Source organism: Balaenoptera acutorostrata, chromosome 16 (assembly GCF_949987535.1).
Source record: "Balaenoptera acutorostrata chromosome 16, mBalAcu1.1, whole genome shotgun sequence".
Lineage (NCBI taxonomy): Eukaryota > Metazoa > Chordata > Mammalia > Artiodactyla > Balaenopteridae > Balaenoptera > Balaenoptera acutorostrata.
Window position 1 is genome coordinate 1009498 of NC_080079.1, and position 14060 is coordinate 1023557.

The 14060-nt window shown below is 65.8% G+C and overlaps 1 protein-coding gene across 3 annotated transcripts in view; it reads right to left on the reverse strand.

The window, feature by feature from the left end:
* PWWP2B (PWWP domain containing 2B) overlaps positions 1–14060 on the reverse strand; it is a 31375-nt gene that overhangs the window by 14421 nt on the left and 2894 nt on the right. For 2 of the 3 annotated variants that reach the window (XR_009005603.1, XM_057530538.1), the window contains exon 2: positions 6549–8146. Coding sequence is in view for 2 of the 3 variants with exons in the window: in XM_057530538.1 (XP_057386521.1) it covers positions 6565–8146 (1582 nt within the window). In the remaining variant the exon portion in view is untranslated. The remainder of the gene's footprint in view (positions 1–6548; positions 8147–14060) is intronic. The other variant, XM_057530539.1, reaches the window with a different exon arrangement.

Here is a 14060-nt window from a genome sequence, read left to right on the forward strand (position 1 = left end):
AAGGCCTGCAAGCAAAGCTTGGTGCAGGCCCACGGGCAAGCTGGCGGCATCACTGTCTGAAACGATTACATACGTGATGTAGTCTACATATATTAAATATTTGACATATATTAGCTTTTGCATGTAAAATTATTGTGCTAATATCACTAAGAACCAAGTTCTTCAGTATAAGGAGATAGAAATACAAATACGGAAGTTGAAGAAGTAAAAAATCTGAATTAGAAAAATCAGTGTGAAGTCATGATTTCTTTTCTCCTGAAAGAAATTCCAAGGTCTGTTAACTGCAAAGCCTAAGAAACCACCTGGAAACAGTGTGACCCCAGCAGCCAGCACCCCTTGCGTCCAGGCAGGATAGCGCTGGATACCAGTCCCCTTGAGAGGACCCAGGACTCTTCGGGAAACGGCTGACCCTGGGTCTGGGCCAGAAATGCCCACGGTGACCCAGAACCCCGAGTCCTGGCAGAAAGCAAGGCCGCTGCCAGAGACCGCTGTGGTCGTCAGGTGGCCCCATGAGCCGATGAGCCCATGGCCAGCAATGGGACGATCTGGGCGTCACAGAGGACATTCGCCTGGACTGAGCAGAGTCCACCATGTTTACGACAGACGTGCTGGTCACTCCGGAAGGTGCTGGAACCGACTCAGACGCTCGTCCGTCTGTTCTGTAAGACCGCATCTAAAGGTGACCAAAGCGTTACTGCAGGATGGCTAAGGAGCTGATCAGGTCACTAGGACAGAAGGGCCTCCCGACGGGCAGCTGAGGGACCACCGTCCTGTGGAGGGGTCGCACCCCAATCCCATGGCGCAGGAGCGCAGAGCTCGGGCCCCTCCCCGTGTGCTCCGGGACCTCCGACCTTGGGGTAGGTGCTCCGTCCAGCGGGGAAGAAGCAGGACAGGAACAGGGCCGAGTATTTGGAGCTGGCGGTGGGGACCCCTGGCAAAGAGTGGTTAAGGTATCTCACCAGTGGGGGGGGGGGCAGCACTGGGCCTGGCAGGCCCAGCCCAGGGGGCCCGCAGCCCCTCCCCCAGGCTGGGAGAAGTCCCCGCCCCCGCTAGGGACCCCAGCAGAGCGACTGCACACACCGGGCCTGTGTCCCGGTGCACCCACCTGGGGAGGCCGCGGGGAGGGGGCGGGGCCTGAGCCCCTGCAGCAGCCTCGGAATTACAGGCCTTAGTTTCCTCTGGAACAAAATAATTACAACCTTCACAGAGGACCTGAGCTCCCTGAAAGCAACGCGGAAGTCAGCTGAGAAGCAGAAGTACATCTTTATTTAGCACTGGAAGAGAGAAAAGCCCGTTTGGGGCATTCACCTCGAGGATACCTTTCTAGGAGAGGCACAGGAGGGCAGCGGCCCCTGGAGACAGGATCTGGACGCCTCCGCCTGGGGACCGGACGCCGAGTCAGCACTCCGGGGCGGGGCGGGTGGCCGCCAGCAGCCGGGCGGCACGGGACCCGGCTGGCTTCCCGCGGATGTCTCTACTTCCCGGGAGAGTCACCTTGTGAAGCCGAAAGCGGCCCTGGTGCCGCCGCCGGCCCGTGTGCACGGCCTCCCCGCACGCGCTGTGCACGGACCCACACGGGCCCGCTGAGTGGGCGGAGGACGCAGTGGGCGAGTGGGGCCCCAGCCCTGGAACCCGGGACGTCACCTTCCGTGGGACAGGTGCGGCCAGTGTGATGGAATGAGGGCTTTGAGACGAGCAGATCAGGCTGGGCCAAGCAGGTGGCCCATGAACGCCTCACAGGGTCCTCACGGAGGAAGGCGGGGGGACGCATCACAGCAGAGAGGCCCCCGCCACCACGCAGGCAGAGGCTGGGTGACGCGGCCACGGGCCCGGGAGCGCCCGAGCCCCCAGGAGCTGGAAGAGGCAGGAAGGACCCTCCCCTGGAGCCTCGGAGGGAGCACAGCCCTACCGGCACCTTGACTTCGGGCTTCTGGCCTCCAGAACTGTAGGAAGAGGTTTCTGTTGTTTCCAACTGCCCAGCGTGAGGTCATTTGTACCAGCGCCACAGGAAACTCATAGGGGACGAGGCTCACCCCAAGGGTGCCCTCCACTCAGGGAAACCAAAAAACCCAGCGCTCGGAGCTGCCCGCAAAGTGAGCCCCGAAAGTTCCCTGCTGGCCAGCAGCCCGGCCACTCAGGCAGGAAGGGAAGGGGCCAGGGCCCCTGCGGTTCCACGGGAGGTTGGGCCCCAGCCCTGGACCCTCCCAGCTCAACAGGGCCTGTTAATTTCCCACTGGGCTGAGAGGCTGGGACATTGGGTGGCATTCTGAGCTGTCACGGCTCCCAGGACACCGGGGCACCCGTCCCCGCACCTCCCAGGCCCTCGGGGTGCGCTCCCAGTGACCGTGCACCTGGTAACGGACGGCTCCATCACCGCCTGCCCTCACCTGGGTGGTGCCCGCGGGCTGGGCGAGGCCCCAGCCCATCCGTGCTCACCCACGGCCTCGTCCTCACCCACGTCATCCCACGAATCCATCACTCGGCCCCAAGGCTCCTCTGAGGCTGGACCCCGAGACTCCTCCCAGCCGAGACCCAGGCATTCAGATGCCGGCAACCGGAGTACCTCCTCCACGGCCGGCGAGGGGCATGGCGCTCCCCGAGTTCTGGGCGCGCCCAGCAGCCCAGCCCGTCCCCTGGACCTCTGCCCCCTGCTCCCCGTGGCCCTCTGACGCCCCATCCTGGTTTGAGCCTCCATCCTCTGGCACACCCTTCCAGCCTCCGGGCCCCTACCACACTGCTGTCCCAGAGCACAGGACCATCCACCCTCTGCTTGAAATTCTCCCATGGCAGCCCTACTCTGAGGATAAGGCGACAGCTGGGGCCTCAGGCCACCAGGCCCACATTGGGCCTCTCCCCACCCCTAAGGACATGCCCAGCTTCCTTCTGCCACGGGCCCCAGCACATGCTGCTCCTTTTGCATCCTCAGATGCTCATCCCCACCCTATTAGCTCATGATTAGCTCACTGTTCTAATCTCAGCTATATGTCACCTCCTCCAGGAAGCCTTCCCAGATGCCCAGTCCAAATCAGCTTCCTCACCAGACACTCTGCTGGGAGGCCCTTGTCCCCTCTCAGCACATTCCTGTGCGTGATTATGCACGAATCTGGGGACTGTGAGTCACAGCCCTCTCCCCAGCCCCCCAGACAAGGGCCTCGGTGACTGTGCACACTTCTGTCCCCCATCCAGCAGAGCATTCAGTCCTTGGTAGGCCAACCCCTTGGTGGGTGGGGAGAGAAGAAGCACGTAACCGGGTCTGAGAGGAAGAGGCCCTGGGGTCACACCACCCCTGGGAGGAGTCGCTGTCACCTGTCAGGTTGGGGGGCCAGCCCCGCACTCAGGGCATCCCTGTCCCACCTGCAGGACCCTCGCCCCCCTGACCAGTGGGCAGCAGGAGTTGCCCAGCCCATCCAGTCAGGAGCACAACCCCGGCCCCACCCCAGGGGGACATGGGAGGACCCCCGGGGGGACACGGGAGGACCCCTGGGAAAGCAGAGCCAGAAAGCCGGCTGCAGACAAGTCCCCTCACTCAGCCCCTACCCGGGAGACAGATGGGGAAATGAGGCTCAGAGTTGCCAGCCTGCTGGGGCCAGGGCAGGGTGCGGAGCCCTCGGGAGATGCGTCCTGCTGGGGCACACGAGCACCCTGGGGGCGGTGCCTGCTCAGAGCCTCTGTGCCCAGCCAGGCCCCGCTGGCCTCTCCCCCGCGCCCTGGCCGCCAGGCCCCAGGCCGGCTCGGCGACTCTCACAACGTCCGCATGGGCACCCATCTCTCAGCCGAGCCTCCAGCAGCCCTGCAAAGGGGGCAGGGTCTCTCGGGGGAGAGGTGCTGGGCACACGTCCCTGGAAGGGGCCCAGCCCCACATGTGCTGAGACTCTCCTGACACACCTGCGGGCAGCACAGACACCCCAAATGCCAAGGAGCTCCTGGCACCGCCTCAGCCGTCCTCAGGTGGCTGCAGGGTCAGCTGGGCCAGGCCGGGGTGGCCGGTGGGTGGGGCCTGGAGGACCACCTTCCCCAGCAGGCCTCCCGGCCGAGCTCCAGGCCCCTGTGCCAGCCTCCCAGCCCTCCCGTGGGGGGCCCGGGGGGCCCACGCCCGCCGGGAGGTCCCTCCTCCTCCCAGGACGCACCCGGGTGCTGGTGACCCTGGCCCCTACCTCAGCACCACGACGGGGCACTGCCACCAGCATCTCACACAAGCTCTGCCGGGACCCTCCTCCTGCACCCGCCCCGCAGCCCTCAGCTTGCCTGGGGAAGCCCACCGTCCCCGGTGAGGGCAGTTCCCGGCTTCCCCTTCAAGGAGCAGCCTGGACGGCTGCCCCCCAGACACTTGACACCTGAAAGCAAACTTGTCCACCAGGAGACCGCAGACCCCACCTGAGCGCGAGACCCCGGCTTGCTGACGCCAGCAGATCAGCCACCTGGCTGGCACAAACCTCAGCTCAGTCTTTAAGCCTCAAAAAACAAAACCCAAAAGCCCATCAGCCAAAACCACTTGGTGCCTTGGCGCCGAGAGGATCCAGGCCGCCCCGCCACGCTCCCAAAGCTCCACACCCTGCGGGGGCGGGGGGCACAGGCCCCCACAGCAGGCAAACCTGTCTGGCGAGATTCCTCCTCTGCTTCCTGATACGCAGAGCCCTGAACCCACGGGGCTGTCTCTGCCCACAGCAGCTGCCCGACACCAGGCCAAAGACGGGCTGGGCCCTGTGAGCAGAGAGGCGGGGCCGGGAGCAGAAGGGCACGGAGAGAGGCAGGGCCCCCCGGGTGGTCCCCAGGCCAGCGGGACGCGGCGGCAGCCAGGGGTGCCCCTAAGCCTGGCCACAGCAGGGAGATGCCCCAGGAAGCCCGATGCCAGGGCATCTGGACTTTCTCTGGACCGCTGCCCCTCAGGTGAGCTGGCCGCCCTCACCTGAGACCCTAGCTGCCTGGATGCCACCAGGTCGGCGCCACGCCCACGCCCCAACACGAAGGCCAGAACTGATGGGGGATGTGCCTGGTCCCCAACAGGAGAAGTTCGTGCCCGGAATCCCGGGAGCCATGCAGGAGGTGACGTGGGAAGCAGGTGGGGGAGGGGTGGGGACAAGGCCTCAGGAGCCCCGGCAGGGACCCCGGCCCAGACGTGCCCCTCATCACTGCTTCTTCAATCCCAGGACCCCGCTGCGCCCGGCACAGCAGGGAGCGGGCACCAGCACTCCACAAAGCCCCTCCCCAGCCACATGAGCTGGCCCTGCCCAGCCCTGAAAACTCGCGTCACCCGGGAAACTGGCACAGACAGGTGGGTGAGCAGGACAGCCAGGCCAGACAAGGTCACCTGAGGGTCCGGAGACGAAGGCAGAGGCCCAGCTCGTCCTCTGGGCCAGCCCCCGTGCCATGCCGTCTGCTTCTGTGGGCGTGGGCATGAGGCCACGGAGCCAGGAAGACCACTGCCGCCACGGGCTGCCCCTCACAGGGGACCCTGTCATGTCCCCTCCGGTCCACCCAGGCGGCCTGGAGCCTCGGGGGACCATGGCCCGCCCGGGACCAACCAGGGGAGGACAGAGAGGGCAGTCAGAACTGGGAAGAGTGACCACCAGCGCCAGTGACTGCTGGACACACCCCACTGCCCAGGGACCAGAGCTGGCGGCAGCCACCAGATGAGAACACGCCCCCATCTGCCTGCATCTCGGGGCCCAGGGCAAGCTCACGGCAGACGCCCTCAGCCCCTCGGCCGTTTCTTGACACCCCACGAGGTGACCGGACATGCCACACGGTGATGCCCCGCCCCACCTGGTGACACGGCAACGGCACAAGGTGATGCTTCCAACCCCAGGTGGTGACACCCCCCAGCCCCACAGAGGCTCCATAAGGCCTGTGGCTGGAGATCCTCCAAAGGCCTCCTGGGGGCAGAGACGGAGGGCGAGGCACTGGCCCAGGGACAGATCCCAGAGCACCGGCCCCGCCACCAGGAGCCTGGAGCCCCCGGCACCAATGTCCAGGGCCCACGGGCCGGCTGACGGAGGGGAGCCCCCATTGGCCGCATATGCTGGACCATAGGCGCTACCTCCGAGGGCAGGCAGCTCAGTGACATTCCTCCTTCCGGCAAAGTCAGACCCCTGGACGCACCTGCAAGCAGGAGGGGGGGGGAGGGGGGCCCCCGGCTGCAGCCCGGGAAGAGTAACAGAGGAAGCCCCTCCCTGCTCTCACCACCGCCCCATCAGTCAAAGCCGCCATCTTTAAAACCCTCTCCTTTCTCCAAAGGGAAATGAAAGAGCAAGGAGACCTTTTACGGTCCTTTGCAAAACGGCCGCAAAACACAAACTAGCTCTGTTCTCTGAACAGGTGGCCGAAGACTCGCCTGCTTTTAAAGCACCTCTTCTGTGAATCGAAAAGCTGGACAATGTTGCCAGCAAGCGGGCCGATCGTCCAGACGGCCCCCTTCGGAGCAGCGGGCCAGATGGCCAGGGACGTTCGCGTCCCCCTGGCTCACCGAGGCCCAGGGCGGAGGGACAGCCCAGACGCAGACACAGGCTCGGGACGGCCGGAGAGAGGCCGCCCTCCACGCACACACTCACCTGGTCGGAACCCGAGTTACGTTTCAAACTGGGTTAAGAGCTCCCTTATTTCCGGGGCCACGTGTTGGGCGGCATTGGCAGCCTCTGTTATAGCTTTCCGATACATCCCCTTCTTCTTACGGTTAAATCTCAGTTTGAAAAATTCAGAGAAAGGGGAGAGTTTTGAAATAGACAAGAACGATGTAGTTGGAGAACCAAACCATGAGACTTTCGCTTCTTGCCAGGAGGGCTCCCCGTCCTCCTTCTGGCTAAGACTGATGTCCAAGACACGTGCTGGCCACCAAGGAAAACCATGAACCTTACCCCACACGATGTCCCCTACGGCCACGGTCCTTCCGTCCTCGGTAACGCACTTGGAGACGCTCTGCGTGTGCAGCCTGACCGTCAGCGGTGGGACCGTCGGCCGCGCATCCTTGGACGAGGCCGGCACAGACGCACCGTCGCCGGACGAGAGGTCACACATGTCTGGTGACGTCACTTCTGAGCTGGACGATTTGGACTCGTCCAGGCTGTCGCTGCTCCACACCGACACGCTGGCACAGCCAGTTCTCCGGGGGCAGGCGGCGAGAAAAGCCAGGCCGTCACGCCCGTGTTCACCTCGGGGACACCCTTTGCAGTCGTCGTCCTCGCCGGAACTTCCAGAAGACGAGTCCGCCAGCCCGGAGCGGGCAGAGCCGTCAGCCAGGGGTGCGGGCGAGCCAGCCCGGGGGCCGCGACCACAGCCCTTGAGCTCTTCCACCAGCTCGGCCCTGTAGACGGGCTCCTGCTCGCCAGCCCCCGGGCGGTGGGGCTTCAGGCGGATCTTGGGGGGCGGCGGGGCAGCGCTGGGGGGCAGGGGCCGCGTCAGCTTCAGCTTGGGGATGGAGGCGGGGGCCCCGGCGGGTGGCCTGTCCCTGGGCACCTCGGGGTCCGGGCCTCCGGGCGGGGCCTGCGGGGGGCAGAAGGGCTCCAGGGAGCCGTGCACGCGGGAGGGGATCTCCACCACCTCGCCGGTGCCCTGGGGCGTGCTGTAGGAGATCTTGATGACCGGGCTCCGGGGGACCCGGGCCCGCGCCTCCTGCCACCTCTCCCTCTTGCTCCTCTTGGCGGTGGCGTCGCCTACACCGTCGGGGTCCTCGGGCTTTCGGGGCTCCCTGCGCGGCCGGGGGGTGGCCGGGGGACCGGGGCTGGCCTCCGGGGGGCTCAGGGTGCTCTTGCACTTCTCACAGAGCACCTGGCGGGGCCGCAGGCGGATGGGGCTCAGGGCCAGGTGGCCAGGGTCGCGGTTGCGGGACAGGCGCCTGCGTGTCCTCTTGATGCCCCGGGGGGGCGGCTGCGGCACCCACTGCCGGTACGTGTTCCTCAGCCAGAGCGGGGGAGGGAAGGGGGCACCTTCAAAATAGGGCGGGAACGGGGGCAGGCTTCCGGCGGGCAGCGGGGGCGGCTCGGGGCTGGCGGTCTCAGGGGCCTGGTCCCCACTGGGAGGTGGCGGGGGGCCTGTCCCCAGCTGCATCGCCTCTGTGTCCCCCTCCGTGGGGGCCGGCCCGTGGCAGCCGTTGACAGGCGGGTCCTGGGCCTGGGGCAGCGGAGCCGACGGGGGCAGGCCGAAGAGGCCGGACCTGGCAGTGGGGAGACAGAAGGGGACAGTCAGGACAGGGAGGGCCCCGCCGCAAGCAGACCCCGCTCCCGGAGGGCCCAGCGGCATCTCCGGGCTTTAACAGAGGCAAGCACCCCAGCACGTGCCCCGGGGGCGTCCCAGCTGCGGGCTGCGCTCTCTGAAGTCACGCGACCAGCGCTCTCTGAAGTCACGCGACCAGCGAGCAGCATGGAGACCGTCGGCCCGACAGGCGCTGAGCATCCACAGCTCACTTCGCGGCAACAGGGGGGACGCGGGCTCGAAGCTGGAGGCCCCCCAGGACCCGGTGCGGGCCTGGGGCCCAGGAAGCCTGGGGACGGGCCTGACCTGGCCTGCGGGGGGCCGGCTGCCGTGTGGCCAGCGGCCCTCGCTCACAGGCCTCACCCACTCAGGCCCCTCCTCCCTGAGGGAAGCACTCCCAGAGGGAAGACCCCATGTGTGTCCCTGGGAGGACCCCCAGTCCCAGGACAGCCCATAGGACCAGGGTCCCGGGTGCCGGACGTGTGTCTGGGGGTGGGGGCCACTCGTGGCCAGGCCCAGCAAGGACAGGGGTCAGCCACCAAACCAGAGCCCGGTCCCTCCTGAATGCTGAGTTGGGCCCACCTGTTCCCACGGCTCTCAGGTGAGGGTGTCACTCAGGCCGCCCCTGCCCACCACGACCTGGAAGGACCACCCCTCCTGCCAGCACCCCCGGCCCCTTCCCTGAGGACCTCCAGCTCCAGGACAGAGTGGGCCAGGCGGCACCGATAAGGCCATGTGACCCATGGGAAGGGGCCAGAGAAAGCAGGAGGCCCCCCTCCCGCGAGGACCCCCAGCTGAGCCTGAGCGTGTGGTCGGCACCTCCGGGGCCCCCCCAGCCGGGACTCTCTCCCCGGGAAGCTCGGGGCCAGCAGCCTCCACTCAGGTGTCCTGGCATCAAATGGCTTGGGAGTAGCGCCCTTCTAGAGCCAATGACCGTCACCCCCAGGCGCCGCGCTGGGAATGTCGGGAAGCCACATCTTATCAGCAAGCTGCTCTCGGAGCCACAGGAAAGCACAAGTAAGGAAAGCCAAGCCCAAACAGGCTACACCTTTCTTTGGCGGTGACACACATAACGTTAAACACATGCGATTTAATTGTAAGACTGCTTTAGCTAAAAGCTGTTAGTTTTCACTTTTAAGCACAGAACAGACTTTGAGCCAAGTTAAGAGAAACAAGGATTAGAATATTGTACCTCAGTGTCTCCCTCCCTTGAGTAATTCAATCAGAGTAGAAAAGATAAGTGAGCTTTGCTGTTTCTCAAAGAAGTCATTTCTCAAAAATGACTTCTGCATCTATAGGGTCCAGCAAACCAGGGCCACGGCCACCTGCCCTCTGCTTGGCCATGGAGGATGCAGCTCATTCAGACAGCTGACCTGTGACCTGTGACCTGTGACCATGACTGAGGGAGAAGAGGGGAGGGGGAGGGGCACAGAAAGAGAGAGAGAAAGAGAGATGGCAGTAGGGCCAGCCTGGGGGGGGAGCGTCCAGCCACGGGCCAGCAGTAGGGGACTTGGCCCCTTGGGAGGTGGGATTCTGCGCTGGGTGGGGGGCAGCCCTTGCGATCCCTCCCTTCCCCCCTCCTCCCCATCACCCGTGGGCATGTGGCTCTTCAAGGGCCCCTCTCCCTGGAAGGACCAAGCCGTTCCCACCCGACTCGCACCCACTGTGGCCCCCGCAGCCACAGGCCCCCACGTCCCAGCCGACCAATGGCGACAACAAGAACCACAGACCACGTCTGTCAGCGGAGGCCGCACGCGGGGTGCATCTCACGGCTCCTGCAGCCACCACGGGAAGCAGGCGTGTATGATTTCCACACCAGGATGGGCGGAGACTTTCAGGGGTGGGAAAGGGGGCCCCAGGATCATGCCCTGACTGTCGGCCGCCCTCTCACCAGCCCCGGGTCGGGCACTGGGCACAGAGGCTCCACACCCCACGGCCCCCAGGCCAAGTCAGCCACCAGGTTTTGTAAGTCAGGTGTGACTGGCACACAGCCGCGCCCACTGCCCGCGCAGGGCCCCTGCGGCACTGCTGAGCACCTGTGACAGACACCGCATGGCCACCAGCCCTTCACGGAAAAAGTCTGCCTGTGCCCAGGTGTGGGCGACAAGCCCCCACCCAGGGGCGTGACAGGCTGATGTGTCACCAAACCTCACCCGAGTCCCAGGCATCAGAGTGGGCCCTGGACCCCACACCTGGCTCATTCCCTTCAACAAGCCCCTCGTGGGCATTCAGAGCAGGCTGAGAATTTGGCAAACTAAACCCAGGCACATGCATGCAAGCGTGCATCCACACACGTGTGCACACACATGCCCCAGGGGGCCCACACACCAGGCTAGAGCCACACATCTGGGGCTGGAGGGTTGCTCCCAAGGCCTCCCCAAAACCCACCTCCCGCCCACCATTCACAGGCACCCAGGCCATGAACTGGGGGCTCACTCCGACACCCCCCTCTCATCTGCACCCCGCCCCACCTTCCCAGGCCCCTGCGCTGTCACCCCGCTGGGACTCAGCCCCTATCCCCTCCTCGGGCTCTGCTCCTCACCCCCCAGTAGCCCGCCTGTGCTGGTGCAGAGCCCATCCTGCCAGCTGGGGCCCGGGGACCCCAGGAGCAGGACCCCTGGGCAGCCCCTTTCCCGTCATCCCCCACCCCCCAACCCAGCTGCCTTCCAGGACCCTCCTAGGCTTGGACTGTGCCCTCGGCCAGCTGGCCCGGGGGGCTCTGCAGTCTTCTCGGCCACCTCTCTGCTCACACAGGCTGGGGACAGGTGGCCCCGAAGACTCTGCAGCTGTGGCCCATTCAGGGAGCTTTTGCCCCACTGATCACACACAACCCTCAGGGGGTCTCTGCACGTTCAGGACGGCCAGAGACCCAGGCCCTGACCTGAGCCACAGCACAAAGCCGTGGGCCCCTGGGTGGGCTGGGCCTGCACCCACCAGACACAGACAGGGTCTGGCAGTCGACACCGCCCGACCCAGGCAGATCAAACTGGGAGGCGGCCTCGGCTGTGAGCAGTGTCCTGGTATGCATGCCCCCTCTGCCCACGGGGCTGTGGGCTGCAGCCTAGAGGGGGAGGTTCCTTGCAGACGGCCCGGTGGGGCGGCCCCGTGACTCGGACACTTCCTTCCCAGAGCTGCCGCCCTGCCCAGGCCACACCCACGCCTGCCGGTGGGTAAACAGGGCCAGCGGGACCCTGGCTGCCGGGCTGCAGACCAGAGCAGGTCCTCTGTCTACAGCCCCGTGAGGCGCCGTCATCACCGTTCCCATTTCTCGGACGGGACAGTGAAGCTGAGGGAGACCAGGGAGACCGGCGGGTCGGGGGACAGGCGGGGTCCGTGCTCGTGCCCCAGCTCTGCTGCCTCTGGGCGCGGGGATGGCAGCAGCCAAGGCCACTCTCTCTGGGAAGGACCTCAGCAACCTGTCCGCCGAGGGGTGCCTGCTGGACCCCCAGGCACAAGGCGTGGCCCGACTGCGGCCTGTGGGTTGACCACGGGGCCAGGCCCCTCGGAGAAGCCGGGCTGTGCCCACGTGGGCCTACACCCAGGGACAGAGGCCCTGGCCGGCCTGGCAGAGCCCCACACGTGATACTGCAGGGCCCTGGCAGGCAGAGGGCTGCGGTGGCCCTGGAGCCAGAGAGATGGCCTGCCAGGTCCAGGGCGAGGGACCCAGATGCCCGCACTGTCCTGTCCTCTGCGGTGCGGAAGGTCTGGACTCACGGGGCCCCGCAGGGGTGACTCACGGGCGGAGCCAGAGCCTGGCCCAGCCTCGACAGGGAGCGCAAGGCCAGCCAACGTGCCCACGCAGAAACCCGAGGGGCCCTGCGCAAACCTCAGCACCGCGTCCTTGGGGAGCTAGGGGAGGGGCAGGTGGCCTGCACTTTGAGGAGAGGCTGGGGAGACTGAGCCCGGGCGAGGAGTTCGCACAGGGAGCTTCAACCGGGAGGCTTATAGGGATCAGACCCCAAAGCAGAGCAGTTCTGTCCCCAAGGGAACAGGAGACAGAGTCCCCAGGGTCACCCACCGCTCTGCCCAGGTGAGGGTACGGTCACCGGCATGGACACAGGGACCCAGAGAGAAGCGGCCTGGCCTGCAGTCCTCGGTGGGACACCAGTGGCCAAGCCTCAGATCCCACACGTCCCTGGGGCTCGTCTGTGCCTCCAGCCTAGCGCCCCTCCGAGAGCAGCGGGCCTGGGGGGGCCCATGGTTAGGAGGCGCCCTGCCGCCTACCAGAGCTCACGCCTCCCCACCCCCGCTCCACACTGCACCCACCCCCGCCCTCCCAGCTCGGCAGGCCTGGAGCCCAAGCGTCTCTGGTGCCCACTGGCAGCCTCTGGCCCCGGCCAGGTCCCCATCTGCCCTGGACCTTCCTTCTTCGTCCTCCCACGGGGAAAGGCCACCACGGTGTCTTGTAAAGAGGTGAGAAGACGTGGCTCTGGAACAGAAACATCCCGGGGGCCAAAGCCCAGGGCCAGGTGCCTAGGGCAGCCTCCCGCAGCAGGTACCTTGTGGGCAGAGCCTGCAGTCAGCCCCAAGACAGGCCCGGGTCCCGAGGCGAGGCCCACCCTGCAGCTGGCCGGGCTGTACGCCCCAGCGTTGGTTTAGAAAATACACGGGGGCCGTTTCTCTCTCCCAAAGCCCTGCCGACAGACGGCCGCAGGGCTGGAGCCCCGAGCGAGGGGAGGGGCAGGTGGGTGTCAGGCTGCCGTGCGGAGGTCCACCTCTGCTCAGGGAGCTGCGGAAAGCAGGATGACACGGGGAGTTGCAGCCTGGATGCCAGAGTGGCAGGGCCACACGTGGGACCCTGCCCCTCCCCCATGGCTATCAACCTAGGGTCTCCGCCACAGCTGGCCCCCAGAGTCCTGGACCAAAGGCTGAAGAACCATCAGCATCATTCCAATAAAACTCAGGTGACTGCGTCCCTCTTCCCAGGAGCACAAGGCCAGGCCCCCAGCCCACGCCCCCCACCCCCTCCGTGGAGCAGCTCCGGAGACCAGCCATGCTGGCCAGGTCCGAAGCAGAGCATGGAGTGAGGCATCTGCCCACTGGCTGCAGGTCATACCACCCTGTGATGCACTGGGCCCTCTGAGTCCCTCCAGCTCCCCAAGGGCAGGGAGGACGAGCCCAGAGGGGCCTGGACGGGGGTGTGTCCGGGATGGGGCAGGGGCGCTCTCCTGCCCAGGGACGGGCCGTGGCTGGGATTCTTGGCCAGCTGAGTCTCCAGAAGCCTGGGTCCCAAGCCCCCCGGGCGGGTGTGGGTCCCAAAGGCCCGTACCCAACCTTTGCAGTCGAGAGGCCCCGGAGTCTTGTGTGATAACGACACCCTGGGTGACTCACGCTGGGGAAGTTTACGAAAAGCGCACTTAGAGGTCAAGGCCGGAGGCTTCGGATTGGCCAGGCCGGACAGGCAGCTGGCCCTCATGCCCACTGACCAGGAGACCATCCCTTCAGCACTCGGAGACTTTGCTGTCTTTGGGCCACCCCACCTGAGGTCCTCAACCAGAGTTCCACCCCCAAATCACCCACAAGAGGCCTCCCCCCGGCACCCCAGCCTGGAGAGTGGAGCTGTGGGGTCAGGGCAGGCCGGGGCCATCTGCATCGTTATGTGTCAGACGAACACCGCCCACTGGAGATACTGGAGGACCGTGCAGTTATGCCAGGGACTCAAGGCCACTTCCCAGCACACAGTAGGTGCTCAATGAATGAATGTGGATGCAGGAACCACAGGCACTCAGAGCAGCCAAGGGTCTTGCTTCAGATCACACAGCAGCCTGTCAGCAGGTTCAAAGCTCGGCACCGGCCCGGCGGCTCTGAGCGCCTGCTGGGACCTCGGCCTGGCCTCCGTGAACAGACAGACGTTCAGCCCAGAGCTCCCAGAGCAC